Below are 13,948 nucleotides of genomic sequence, written 5' to 3'. Positions count from 1 at the left end.
TTTTTTCCTATCATCTGCCTGTCCCTTCTCACAGCACACTGCATCTAGTTGTATACCAACTGCCCCACCCTCAGCCCTCTCTACCCCTGCCAAATTAGTTTAAACCTTCCCCATCAGCTCTACCAAATCTGCCCACAAGGGTATTGATCCCCCTTGGGTTCAAGTGTAAAACGTCCTTTTTGAACAGGTCACACCTTCCCCAGAAGATATCCCAATGATCCAGAAATCTGAAATCCTGCCCGCTGCACCAATTCCTCAGCCACAAATTCATCTGCCAAATTTTCCTATTCGTACCCTCACTGACATGTGGCACGGACAGCAATCCAGGGATTACTACCCTGGAGGTCCTGCTTTTCAGTTTTCTACCTAACTTGCTATATATTATCTCTTCTGGTGTGTTGTTGAATTGCATGTGTTGACATGAAGGTTAAGGCTTCATTTACAAGAGGAAGGAAAATCACCAGAAGGGTGTTAGACAGTAATTCATAGTGTATATGCATTATGGAGCTGTGCAGTGTGAGAGGAGGTGTGTAAAAGGAATGTAAATTAACTTCTTCATTTTTGATTGCTGGTAGTTCACGTTCAATTTCAAATGTAATTGTTGTGAATTCCCATGAATACAGTCAAACCAAACAACGTGACTCTGAGACCAAGGTGCAAGGCTCAGTACCAGCTGTCATATGCAGCACAGGGCACATGTAGCACATACGAGAGAGCAGTAAAATAGCCATTCACAAAAATATATAATCCCAGTCCCTGGGTGCATGAATGTTGCAGTAGTCTTCAATCAAACTCAGTACAGTTTGCCCTCTGCCAAGTGAACACTGGAGAGCATCATCGACTCCAACATGGATACCACACCACACTACTTTTAGCACTCTGGTGGAGTGCCTGACTCCAACACCTCACCCTGGGTGTTTGCAAGCAGCCGACAGCGCAGCTCAAGGCCTATTCCGTGCTACGAACTGAAGCCACGCAGCTCCCCCATTGTCCATTTCCACCATTCACCATCAAACCAAAGGATTGGACTTGCAGCATTCCACATCACCAATGTCCAGGAGGATCTTGCGATAACAAGAAATACGATTGAGACAATCATTGGCTGTTAGACTGCGTACCTCCTTTGTGCACTGATGCCTGTCTTTCGCAGACAGCATCACGGTCCACACCAAATGTTGCTCCTTCAGTTTCTCCCCCATGAAGCAACTCGTTGCTGGAGTAGACCTGCGGTATTTCAAGTTCTTAACGTCCAGCAGGGTCTTACAATCATAAAAAAAAACATTAAAAAAGACAATAGTACCTTCTGTTGACCCTGTAGAAGCTGCTGTGTCCAAGCACACAGCCATCTTACCAGAATCTCACTGGCATCAAACAAAGCCAAATCTTATTGGCAGCATCTTGGACTCATGGACAGATTTGCTGATATTAGTGGTGCCAAGCTTACAGAGCAGACAACTGCTCAATGTACTCAGCCTGGGCAATTTAAGGCATATGTGTTCACAGAGTTTGCTATGCTTTACCATCTCTTAGACATATTGTGCTATGGGGAATTGACAAACTGGATTCATTTGTGTCCTGAAGAGGGGGAGGAAAGAGCATCGCTGACAGACAGTATCCCTCTGGCATAGATAAAGCCTGGCTGAAGGCTCAGAGATACCACAAAGAGGAATCGTGCACAGAAAATTAGACAAGGATAAAGTGACTCAAGCCAAGATAATATTTGATTGTTTAAAACAGTTAACTTAAAAAAAACAAATAATTCAGTGGTACGTTTGGTCAAAGCAGCTCTGACCGTAAGGAAACTTGAATTTATTTATCCCCTTCCAAGCTTTTATGATGTTTCATGTTTCACACAACCTGGCGGTTGGACGATTTAAAACTTTCGTCCAGATAGACTAATAAAGCACGGTGTCAGGACCAGAGGCGAGGATTGGGCCAATTTTCCTACCCTTCTGCGATGTTTATTCCTCCCTATGCAGTGTTGAGGACATGAAATTGCTTGAGCTGCAACACACTTAATGTCTGCAAGCTTCATGGCGATTTCCTCGGCTGCATGATGAACTGAGACTGAGGCTTTGGGCCTACTCCAGCTGCTCAGGGGATTTGGGGTCTATGGACTTAATCTGGTTCTGAATGCTGTTGCTTGCTTTTATTGTTTACATGATTTGTGCTTTTGTTCTCTCTCTGCACATCAGCTGTCTTTTTTTTTGAATTGGGTTATTTCGGGTTTCCTGCTTTGTGGCTGCCTGTAAGCAATTGAATCTCAATTGATGTTCAATTTATATATTAGTAATAAATGTAGTTTGAACTTGAACTGTTGAGAAATACACTGAGTGGTCACTTTATTAGATAGAGTACATCTGTTCATTAATGCAAATATCTAATCAACCATTTATGTAGCATCAACTCCATGCATAAAAACATGCAGATGTGGTCAAGAGGTTCAGTTGTATCTCCCAGGTGCTCCACCCAAAGAAACGTTCTGTCATCATTCTTCCTATCAAACTCCCTCAGTATCGGCTTTCAAGAAGTAAGCTGACTCTGAAGAATAAAAGATGTCTGCTCAGCTGTTCTGGGGGAATCTGCAAGACTTTTACGGATTAAAGATTAATTTTATTTGTCACATGTACATCAAGACATATAGTGAAATGAGTCACTTGCATCAAGTCAGATCACCGAGCACTGTGCTGGGGTCAGCCCACAAGTCACTTCAGGTGCCAACATAGCATGTCCACAACTCACTAACCTATCCTGTATGTCTTTGAAATCTTTTGGAATTCTTTGAGGAAATAACAGGCTGGATAGATAAAGGAGAGTCAGTGGATGTTGTTTACTTGGATTTTAAGAAGGCCTTTGATAAGATACCACACATGAGGCCGCTTAACAAGTTAAGAGCCCACGGTATTACAGGGAGGGTACTAGAATGGATACAACATTGGCTGATGGCAGGAGGCAAGGTGTTAGAATAATGGGACCCTATTCTAGTTGGCTGCCAATGACAAGTGGCGTTCCACAGAGATCGGTATTGGGACCGCTTCTTATCATGTTATATGTCAACAATTTGGATAAGGAAATTGTTAGCTTTGTGGCCAAGTTTGCAGACAATACAAAGATAGGTGGAGGGGCAAGTATCAGTCAGGGAAAATGTTACAGCAGTGCTCAGTCAGGACAGATTAGAGGGCTTGTCTACTGAGACCATATGGGTGGAACTGAGAAACAGGAAAGGTATGACCACATTAATGGGGTTGTATTATAGACCACCCAATAGTCAGCGAGAATTGGAGGAGCAAATCTGCAGAGAGAGAGCAGACAACTGCAGGAAACATAAAGTTGTGATAGTAGATAATTTTAATTTTCCACATATTGATTGGGACTCCCACACTGTTAAAGGTCTAGATGGGCTAGAGTTTGTAAAATGTGTTCAGGAAAGTTTTCTAAGTCAATATATAGAGGTACCAACTATTAGATCTCCTATTAGGAAACGAGTTAGGACAGGTGACGGAAGTGTGTGTAGGGGAACACTTTGGTTCCAGTGATCATAACACCATTAGTTTCAACTTGATCATGGATAAAAATAGATCTGGTCCTCGGGTTGAGGTTCTAAACTGGAAAAAGGCCAAATTTGAAGAAATGAGAAAGGATCTAAAAAGTGTGGATTGGGACAGGTTGTTCTCTGGCAAGGATGTGATTGGTAAGTGGGAGGCCTTCAAAGGAGAAATTTTGAGAATGCAGAATTTGTATGTTCCTGTCAGAATTAAAGGCAAGGTGAATAAGAATAAGGAACCTTGGTTCTCAAGGGATATTGGAACTCTGATAAAGAAGAGAGAGATGTATGACATGTATAGGAAACAGGGAGCAAATAAGGTGCTTGAGGAGTATAAAAAGTGCAAAAAAATACTTAAGAAAGAAATCAGGAGGGATAAAAGAAGACATGAGGTTGCTTTGGCAGTCAAAGTGAAGGATAATCCAAAGAGCTTCTACAGGTATAATAAGAGCAAAAGGATAGTAAGGGATAACATTGGTCCTCTTGATGATCAGAGTGGTCGGCTATGTATGGAATCGAGAAATGGGGGAGATCTTAATTTTTTTTTTGTGTCTATATTTACTAAGGAAATTGGAATGGAGTCAATGGAAATAAGGCAAACAGGTAGTGAGGTCATGGAACGTATACAGATTGAAGAGGAGGACGTTCTTGCTATCTTGAGACAATCAGAGTAGGTAAATCGCCAGGACCTGACAGGGTATTCCCTTTTGAAGGAGACTAGTGTTGAAATTGCGGGGACCCTGGCAGATATATTTAAAATGTTGGCATCTATGGGTGAGGTGACGGAGGATTGGAGGATAGCTCTTGTTCTGTTTTTTAAAAAAGGCTCTAAAAGTAATCCGGGAAATTATAGGCCAGTAATTTGACGTCGGTAGTAGGTAAAGTATTGGAAGGAGTACTAAGAGACAGGATCTAGAAGTATTTGGATAGACAGGGACTTATTAGCGAGAGTCAACATGGCTTTCTGCATTGTAGGTCATGTTTAACAAATCTATCAGAGGTTTTCAAGGAGGTTACCAGGAAAGTGGATGAAGGGAAGGCAGTGGATGTTGTCTACATGGACTTCAGTAAGGCCTTTGACAAGGTCCCGCATGGGAGATTAGTTAGGAAGATTCAGTCACTAGGTATACATGGAGAGGTAGTAAACTGGATTACACATTGGCTCAATGGAAGAAGCCAGGGAGTGGTAGTGGAGGATTGCTTCTCTGAGTGGAGGCCTGTGACTAGTGGTGTGCCACAGGGACCAGTGCTGAGTCCATTGTTATTTGTCATCAATATCAATGATCTGGATGATAATGTGGTAAATTGGATCAACAAATTTACTGATGATACAATGATTGGAGGTGTAGTGGACAGTGAGGATGGTTTTCAAAGCTTGCAGAGGGATTTGGACCAGCTGGAAAAATGGGCTGAAAAATGGCAGATGGAGTTTAATACAGACAAGTGTGAGGTATTGCACTTTGGAAGGACAAACCAAGGTAGAACATACAAGGTAAATGGTAGGGCACTGAGGAGTGCAGTAGAACAGAGGGATCTGGGAATAGAGATACAAAATTCCCTAAAAGTATTGTCACAGGTAGATACGGTCGTAAAGAGAGCTTTTGGTACATTGGCCTTGATAAATCAAAGTATTGAGTATAAGAGCTGGAATGTTATGATGAGGTTGTATAAGGCATTGGTGAGGCCAATTTGGAGTATTGTGTACAGTTTTGGTCACCAAATTACAGGAAGGATATTAATAAGGTTGAAAGAGTGCAGAGAAGGTTTACAAGGATGTTGCCAGGACTTGAGAAACTGAGTTACAGAGAAAGGTTGAATAGGTTAGGACTTTATTCCCTGGAGCGTAGAAGAATGAGGGGAGATTTGATAGAGGTAAATAAAATTATGATGGGTATAGATAGAGTGAATGCAAGCAGGCTTTTTCCACTGAGGCTAGGGGAGAAAAAAACCAGAGGACATGGCTTAAGGGTGAAGGGGGAAGGGGGAAAAGTTTAAAGGGAACATTGGGGGGGCTTCATCACACAGAGAGTGGTGGGAGTGTGGAATGAGCTGCCAGATGAAGTGGGAAATGCAGGCTTACTTTTAACATTTAAGAAAAACTTGGACAGGTACATGGATGAGAGGTGTTTAGAGGGATATGGTCCAGGTGCAGGTCAGTGGGACTAGGCAGAAAAATGGTTCGGCACAGCCAAGAAGGGCCAAAAGGCCTGTTTCTGTGCTGTAATGTTCTATGGTTCTGTGGTTCTAATTTATCATATATATAAGAAGTACTTTTGCTCACCTTTTCCCTAACTTTTCCTTTTTTTAAAATTTCAGTTCCTGTACCAGGTTTTGGGCTGCAGAGTATGAATTGACACCAGTGGCACCGATGGATGTTCCAACAGTGGTGAATGCAAATGAAACTAATCCTTTACAGTCACCAGGAGAGAGCTGACTTTCCTGAACTAGTGATATGGTTCAACAATGTACATTGTCAGCTTGGACAAAAAAATTGGAGATTCAGCCAAATATCAACATTGCATTTTCTGCAACTGAACAGGAAGCAAAGATTGTCAATTTGGACAATCTTTCTTTGCCAAGCTACTTGGGATAAAATTGGTCTGCCTTCAACTACGGAGAATGAACATGGAAACAGACCAGAGGCACTGGCGGCTCCTCATTTATACTTAATGGATGGAACAGATACAGGAAATGCCTCTGGATTGTATTTGTGGAGCTCTTTTAAAAAAACCTCTCCATTGAAACTCCATTAAATTGGTGGCAGAGGTGAGCAGAAGCTTGAAATAAATGTTTATAATTATATATTTCTATTAAATTCATTAGAAATAAAAACTGATCCACATCTGGATTTCTGCATATGTTATCCAAATACGTTTCACCTTTCTCTAGGTATTTTCACTTAATTTTCAAGATGCATTGCCTGGCACCTGTATTGGTTTTGAAGACAACTGTTACAACATTTGAAATATTTCCTTTCTTAAAAGGACCATTTCTCAGGCGAGAAATTCTCTACCACAGGGCAAAGTTGTTGAGTGCTGCACAGATGAATTCAATTTAAAATCCCCACAGCTAAGCACAGGCAGGTCATAAAGAAATACAGCATGGAAACAGGCCTTTGGCTCACCACATCTCTAACAATTATTAACACCTAATCACCCTAATTGCAGATCATCTGTGCATTTGGTGAAATTAGATACATAATTGGAAATCGCTCTGTAAAATTCTCTTCCAGATTGAAGACCCTCTGACATGGTTAATTACAACACTTACAACACGCTGGAGGAACTCAGCAGGTCGGGCAACATCTGTGGAAAAGATCGGTCGACGTTTCGGGCCGGAACCCTTTGTCTGAGATCCTCCAGCGTGTTGTGAGTGTTGCTTTGACCCCAGCATTCGCAGATTATTTTGTGTTTACGTTGGCTAATTACAAGTGTCAGAACCAGCACCGCAATGGCCTTTTGATGCACTTGACCTTCGAATCTTGTGGATTGATAGGATTAACCCTAAACCGTCACTTTTCCTTGTACTGAAGAATTTCTAAGCCAGTATCTTTTGATCAAGAGGTCAAGCAGGCTCATTTACCTGCCTTAATTAGCAGGTTTAATATGAAGAAAATAGTTCTTCTGATAGGAAAGTATATAGTTTTGAGGGAAACTATGTTCATGTTTGGCCATTCATGTTTATAAAAATTAGTTTAATATTTTTAATTGTAAATATAATTAAGAGTGACACTTTTGGTTGGTAATTCTGCATCAAACTGGCAACTGTGAATTGGATCTGTAAATTAAGTGACTGAGAGCAGAAGATTGCAGTAGTATTGTGTTAATATCAAGCTTACTCTGAATGGAATAATACTTTGGTACTTGAAGTGTGACAGGCTGGTTATGAAATTTCTGCAAAACACAGTTCCTGGATTTTCTGTATTATTCAATTAAGTTTCTGTTCATCTTTTAATCTGCAAATATAATAAGGACTTCCTTGTGTGTATACAGTGGCATGCAAAAGTTTGGGCACCCCAGTCAAAATTTCTGTTACTGTGAATAGCTCAGCGAGTAAAAGATCACACGGACTAGAGGCCAAGATGGCCTGTTTCCGTGCTGTAATTGTTATATGGTTAAAAGATGACCTGATTTCCAAAAGGCATAAGGTTAAAGATGACACATTTCTTTAATATCTTAAGCAAGATTACATTTTTATTTCCATCCTTTACAGTTTCAAAATAACGAAAAAAGAAAAGGGCCCGAAGCAAAAGTTTGGGCACCCTGCATGGTTAGTACTTAGTACAACCCCCTCTGGCAAGTATCACAGCTTGTAAATGCTTTTTGTAGCCAGCTAAGAGCCTTTCAATTCTTGTTTGGGGGATTTTCGCCCATTCTTCATGCACTGCTCTTTTGAGGTCTATCCACAGATTTTTGATGATGTTTAGGTCGGGGGACTGTGAGGGCCATGGCAAAACCTTCAGGTTGCGCCTCTTGAGGTAGTCCATTGTGGATTTTCAGGTGTGTTTAGGATCATTATCGTGTTGTTAAAGCCATCCTCTTTTCATCTTCAGCTTTTTTTATAGACAGTGTGATATTTGCTTCCAGAATTCGCTGGTTTTTAAAATTGAATTCATTCTTCCCTCTACTAGTGAAATGTTCCCCGTGCCACTGGCTGCAACACAAGCCCAAAGCATGATCGATCCATCCCCATGCTTAACAGTTTGAGAGGTGTTCTTTTCATGAAATTCTGCACTCTTTTTTCTCCAAACATACCTTTGCTCATTGCGGCCAAAAAGTTCTATTTTAACTTCATCAGTCCACAGGACTTGTTTCCAAAATGCACCAGGCTTGTTTAGATGTTCCTTTGCAAACTTCTGACACTGAATTTTGTGGTGAGGATGCAGGAAAGGTTTTCTTCTGATGACTCTTCCATGAAGGTCATATTTGTGCAGGTGTCGCTGCACAGTAGAACAGTGCACCACCACTCCAGAGTACTGCTAAATCTTCCTGAAGGTCTTTTGCAGTCAAATGGGGGTTTTGATTTGCCTTTCTAGCAATCCTATGAACAGTTCTCTTGGAATTTTTTCTTGGTCTTCCAGACCTCAACTTGACCTCCACCATTCCTATTAACTGCCATTTCTTAATTACATTACGAACTGAGGAAACGACTACCTGAAAACACTTTGCTATCTTCTTATAGCCTTCTCCTGCTTTGTGGGCATCATTTATTTTAATTTTCAGAGTGATAGGCAGCTGCTTAGAGGAGTCCATGGCTGCTGATTGTTGGGACAAGGATTAAGGAGTCAGGATATTTATAAAGCTTTGAAATTTGCATAACCTGGCCTTTCCTAACGATGATTGTGAACAAACCATAGCCCTAACAAGCTAATTAAAGCCTGAGATCTTGGTAAAAGTCATCTGAGAGCTCAGATCTCTTGGGTGCCCAAACTTTTGCATGGTGCTCCTTTCCTTTTTTCACTCTAAAATTGTACAAGACAGAAATAATACACTAATCTTGCTTGAAATGTTGAAAAGAATGATTCGAAGAAGGAGTCTGAGAGTCTGAGTGGGAGTGCCGAGAAAGACATTTTTGAAATTTTCGTTATTTTTTTTTCTCCAACGGCGTTCTGAGAGGCGGGACTGCGCAGGCGTGTGACGTCGGGCAGTGCAGCGCGGCAGATTTAAAAGGAACAGAGCCTCATAGAGCGGGCAGCGTAGTTTGCGGGCTGCGGAGTGAGCCGGGAGCAGAGTGAAGGCTTAAGGGCTTCGGCTCAACTGGCTTAGGCGGAAACGGGCGAGGCGAGGGAGGTTTGGCATTCATTTTCTGTTGTTATTTGAGGAGAGGGGCAGTATGAGTGTGAGGGCAGTTTGCTGTTCTCGGTGTCGGATGTGGGAGGCCCTGGAGTCTCCAAGCCTCCCGGACGTCTACATCTGCGCCAAGTGCATCGAGATGCAGCTCCTAAGGGACCGCGTTACGGAACTGGAGCTGCAGCTCGATGACCTTCATCTGGTCAGGGAGAGTGAGGAGGTGATAGAGAGGAGTTGCAGGCAGGTGGTCACGCCGGGGCCACGGGAGGCAGACAAGTGGGTCACGGTTAGGAGGGGGAAGGGGAAAAGTCAGGTAATAGGGAGTACCCCAGTGGCTGTGCCCCTTAACAACAGGTACTCCTGTTTGAGTACTGTTGGGGGGGACGGCTTACCCGGGGGAAGCGACAGTGGCCGTGCCTCCGGCACAGAGTCCGGCCCTGTAGCTCAGAAGGGTAGGGCAAGGAAGAGGAGGGCAGTTGTGATAGGGAACTCGATAGTAAGGGGGTCAGATAGGCGATTCTGTGGACGCAGTCCAGAGACCCGGATGGTAGTTTGCCTCCCTGGTGCCAGGGTCCGGGATATTTCTGATCGTGTCCAAGATATCCTGAAGTGGGAGGGTGAGGAGCCAGAGGTCGTGGTACATATAGGTACCAATGACATAGGTAGGAAAAGGGATGAGGTCCTGAAAGGAGAATATAGGGAGCTAGGAAGGGAGTTGAGAAAAAGGACCGCAAAGGTAGTAATCTCGGGATTACTGCCTGTGCCACGCGACAGTGAGAGTAGGAATGCGATGAGGTGGAGGATAAATGCGTGGCTGAGGGATTGGAGCAGGGGGCAGGGATTCAAGTTTTTGGATCATTGGGACCTCTTTTGGCGCAGGCGTGACCTGTCCAAAAAGGCCGGGTTGCACCTGAATCCTAGGGGGACCAATATCCTGGCAGGGAGATTAGCTGGGGCTACTGAGGTGACTTTAAACTAGAATGGTTGGGGGGTAGGAATCAAATTAAAGAGGCTAGGCGTGAGGAGGTTAGTTCACTACAGGGGGATGGGAACCAGTGCAGAGAGACAGAGGGGTGTAAAGTGAGGGTAGAAACAAAAAGTACTATGGAGAAAAGTAAAAGTGGCAGGCCGACAAATCCAGGGCAAGCATTAAAAAGGGCCACTTTTCAGCATAATTGTATAAGGGCTAAGAGAGTTGTAAAAGAGCGCCTGAAGGCTTTGTGTGTCAATGCAAGGAGCATTCGTAATAAGGTGGATGAATTGAAAGTGCAGATTGTTATTAATGATTATGATATAGTTGGGATCACAGAGACATGGCTCCAGGGTGACCAGGGATGGGAGCTCAACGTTCAGGGATATTCAATATTCAGGAGGGATAGACATGAAGGAAGGGGAGGTGGGGTGGCGTTGCTGGTTAAAGAAGAGATTAACGCAATAGAAAGGAAGGACATAAGCCGGGAAGATGTGGAATCGATCATCGGGTCATGTTGAGGTGGAGAAGGGGAATGAAGTAAGAAGTGGGGAGAGGATAGATGGAAGGGGTGAAGAGTTGGCGAAGGACTCTGATAAGAGAGGAGAGTGGATCATGAGAGAAAGGGCACCAGAGGAAGGTGATAGACAAATGAGGAGAAGAGGAAGGGTGAGAGATAACCAGAATGGGGAACAGAAGAAGACAGGGGGGAAGGGGGAAGAAATTACTGGAAGTTAGACAAATTGATATTTATGACTAGATTGAAGACTAGATAGATGGACTGTGAGATGTTGTTCCTCATCCTTAAACTGTATTGGTTGTTGATGCCCGTTTCGATGTACATGCGACAAAGAAAGCTAATCTTTAAAAACTACCATGTTCCTGCTGTCCATCAAGCACCTGTCTTTACTAAAGCAACACACACAAAATGTTGGTAGAACTTAGCAGGTCAGGCAGCATCCATGGAAATAAACAAACAGTCAACATTTTAGGCTAAGACCCTTCTTCAGGACTGGAAAGGAAAGGGGAAGATGTGAGAATAAAAAGGTGGGGTAACGAGAAGGAGGATAGCTATAAGGTGATAGGTAAAGCCTGGTGGGTGGGAAGGGTAAAGAGCTGGAGATGAAGGAATCTAATAGGAGAGAAGAGTGGACCATGGGGAAAGGAGAGGAGGAGGTGCACCGGGGGTGGTGATAGGCGGATGAGAATTGATAAGGGAACAGATCGGGAAATAAAAAAGGGGAGAGCAAGGGAATTTTTTTTTACCAGAAGAAAGAATTGATATTCATCCCAGTCTTTACTAATCCCATTTATCAACAGTTAGTATATGTCCTTGCATGTCTTGGCAATTCAAATGTGCATCAGGATACTTTGTGAGAAGACCTGCCTCCACTATCCTCTCAGGCACTGAGTGGAAAAAAAAGTCTTCTTCAGATCCCCTCTAAACTTCATCCTCCTTTCCCCAAAAATTTAGATACCCCTGCTATCATATCACTTAGTGTAATGCTTTAGTGCCAGCGACTGGAAAATTGGGGTTCAATTCCCATCACCGCTTGTAAAGAGATTGTACGTTCTCCCCATGACAGCAAAGGTTTCTTCAGGATGCTCCAGTTTCCTCCCACATTCCAAAAGGAGACATGGGTCAGGATTAATAGTCATAGTCATACTTTATTAATCCCGGGGGAAATTGGTTTTTGTTACAGTTGCAGTCGTTACAGTCCATAAATAATAAATAATAATAGAACTAAAAATAGTTAAATAGTAATATGTAAATTATGCCAGTAAATTATGAAATAAGTCCAGGACCAGCCTATTGGCTCAGGATGTCTGACCCTCCAAGGGAGGAGTTGTAAAGTTTGATGGCCACAGGCAGGAATGACTTCCTATGACGCTCTGTGCTGCATCTTGGTGGAATGAGTCTCTGGCTGAATATACTCCTGTGCCCACCCAGTACATTATGTAGTGGATGGGAGAAATTGACCAAGATGGCATGCAACTTACGACAGCATCCTCTTTTCAGGCACCACCGTGAGAGAGTCCAGTTCCATCCCCACAACATCACTGGCCTTACGAATGAGTTTGTTGATTCTGTTGGTGTCTGCCACCCTCAGCCTGCTGCCCCAGCACACAACAGCAAACATGATAGCACTGGCCACCACAGACTCGTAGAACATCCTCAGCATCGTCCGGCAGATGTTAAAGGACCTCAGTCTCCTCAGGAAATAGAGATGGCTCTGACCCTTCTTGTAGACAGCCTCAGTGTTCTTTGACCAGTCCAGTTTATTGTCTATTCGTATCCCCAGGTATTTGTAATCCTCCACCATGTCCACACTGAACCCCTGGATGGAAACAGGGGTCACCTGTAATAGGTTTTGGGCATGCTACGCTGGGGTTGGAAGCATGGAGATACTTGCGGGCTGCCCCCAGCACATCTTCAGACGGTGTTGGTCGTTGACATGACACATTTCACTGTATGTTTCAATGTACATGAAAGAAACAAAGCTAATTTTAATCTTGGATAGATAGGATTTCCATCCACCTACCCTATCAACATCTATCATAATTTTGTATCAATCAATCAAAAACACCACAGTTTCCTCTGCTTGATCTCAGCCAGTCTAGTCTCTCCTCACAACTGAAATGCTTCACCTCAGAGAAAAGATTTGCTGAGCATTCTCCAATGCAGCTATACCTCAACATACTGGGACGCATCAATATGGTGGTTAAAACAGATTTCAGATACTTTCTAAAATACTCTAAGATACTGAACATAAGACAAAAGATACAGCAAGATATTCTGATGACCCGTATCTCACTGCCTGCAAGGACACAGATGATCAATATGTTAAAACAGGTATAAGTACAAGGAAAGGACTGACATGGGCCAAATGCAGGCAAATGGGATTTGCATGCTAGGCAGCATAGTTGGCATGAGTAAGGTGGGCAGAAGGGTTTGTTTCTATGCTCTATGACTTAGCAAATTGGATACACAGAAGAGAAAGGGTAGTTAACTGGTGTGGATTTATATGTGGAATGCATCCCTCCCATGTCCCAAGTTGAGGGCATGCTATATTAGCACCGGAAGCATGGAGACACTTGTGGGCTGCCTCCAGCACATCCTTGGACTGTGCTGCTTGTTGACACAACTCCAAGAGCAGGGATCTCAAACTACATACAATACACATTGCAAACACAAGGACCAGAGACGTCGACTGTTTGTTCCTCTTTGCGGATGCTACCTGACCCTGCTGAGTTCCGCCAACATTTTGTGTGTGTGTTGCCTTGCATACAATACAAGCTAATGAGATCATGACTTGAATGCTGTGTACAGTTCTGGTCACTTTCTTAATGGAACTATGTGACTGCACTGGAGATGGCCCTGAGAAAACTTAGGACTCTGCTAGACAAGCAAAGGTCAGATCTAAAGGAAGACTGGAGAGGCTGGAGATGCTTGCTTGGAACAAAGGCAATCAAGGGGAGATTTAACTGAGTTAAATAAAAATATAAAGGGCTAGATCAAGTAAACGGATGAGTGAAAGACCAGAGGACACGGATTCAAGGTGGAAGGATTAAAGGGCAGATGATAAAACTATTTTTTTCACCTCAGGGTAATGGAATGTGCTGCCTGAAAGGGTGGCGAAGGCA

General features: G+C 43.2%; 2 protein-coding genes across 10 annotated transcripts in view; one reads left to right on the top strand and one right to left on the bottom strand.

The window, feature by feature from the left end:
• LOC140186952 (uncharacterized) overlaps positions 1-6,382 on the top strand; it is a 143,984-nt gene extending 137,602 nt beyond the window's left edge. For all 4 annotated transcript variants that reach the window (XM_072241795.1, XM_072241797.1, XM_072241798.1 and 1 more), the window contains one exon: positions 5,861-6,382. In XM_072241795.1, coding sequence (XP_072097896.1) covers positions 5,861-5,978 — 118 coding nt within the window. In that variant the 3' untranslated portion in view covers positions 5,979-6,382. The remainder of the gene's footprint in view (positions 1-5,860) is intronic.
• fbxo18 (F-box DNA helicase 1) overlaps positions 1-13,948 on the bottom strand; it is a 148,673-nt gene that overhangs the window by 34,557 nt on the left and 100,168 nt on the right. For 2 of the 6 annotated variants that reach the window (XM_072241790.1, XM_072241791.1), the window contains one exon: positions 11,964-12,772. The exons of 3 other annotated variants lie outside the window; for them this stretch is intronic. In XM_072241790.1, coding sequence (XP_072097891.1) covers positions 12,770-12,772 — 3 coding nt within the window. In that variant the 3' untranslated portion in view covers positions 11,964-12,769. Of the gene's footprint in view, positions 1-1,118; positions 1,260-11,963; positions 12,773-13,948 lie in introns of those variants that run through there. One more of the 6 variants, XM_072241784.1, reaches the window with a different exon arrangement.

Source organism: Mobula birostris, chromosome 23 (genome assembly GCF_030028105.1).
Source record: "Mobula birostris isolate sMobBir1 chromosome 23, sMobBir1.hap1, whole genome shotgun sequence".
In the NCBI taxonomy this organism is placed as follows: Eukaryota; Metazoa; Chordata; class Chondrichthyes; order Myliobatiformes; family Myliobatidae; genus Mobula; species Mobula birostris.
The sequence above is the reverse complement of the archived record's forward strand: the minus strand, read 5'-3'. Positions and strand labels throughout refer to the sequence as shown.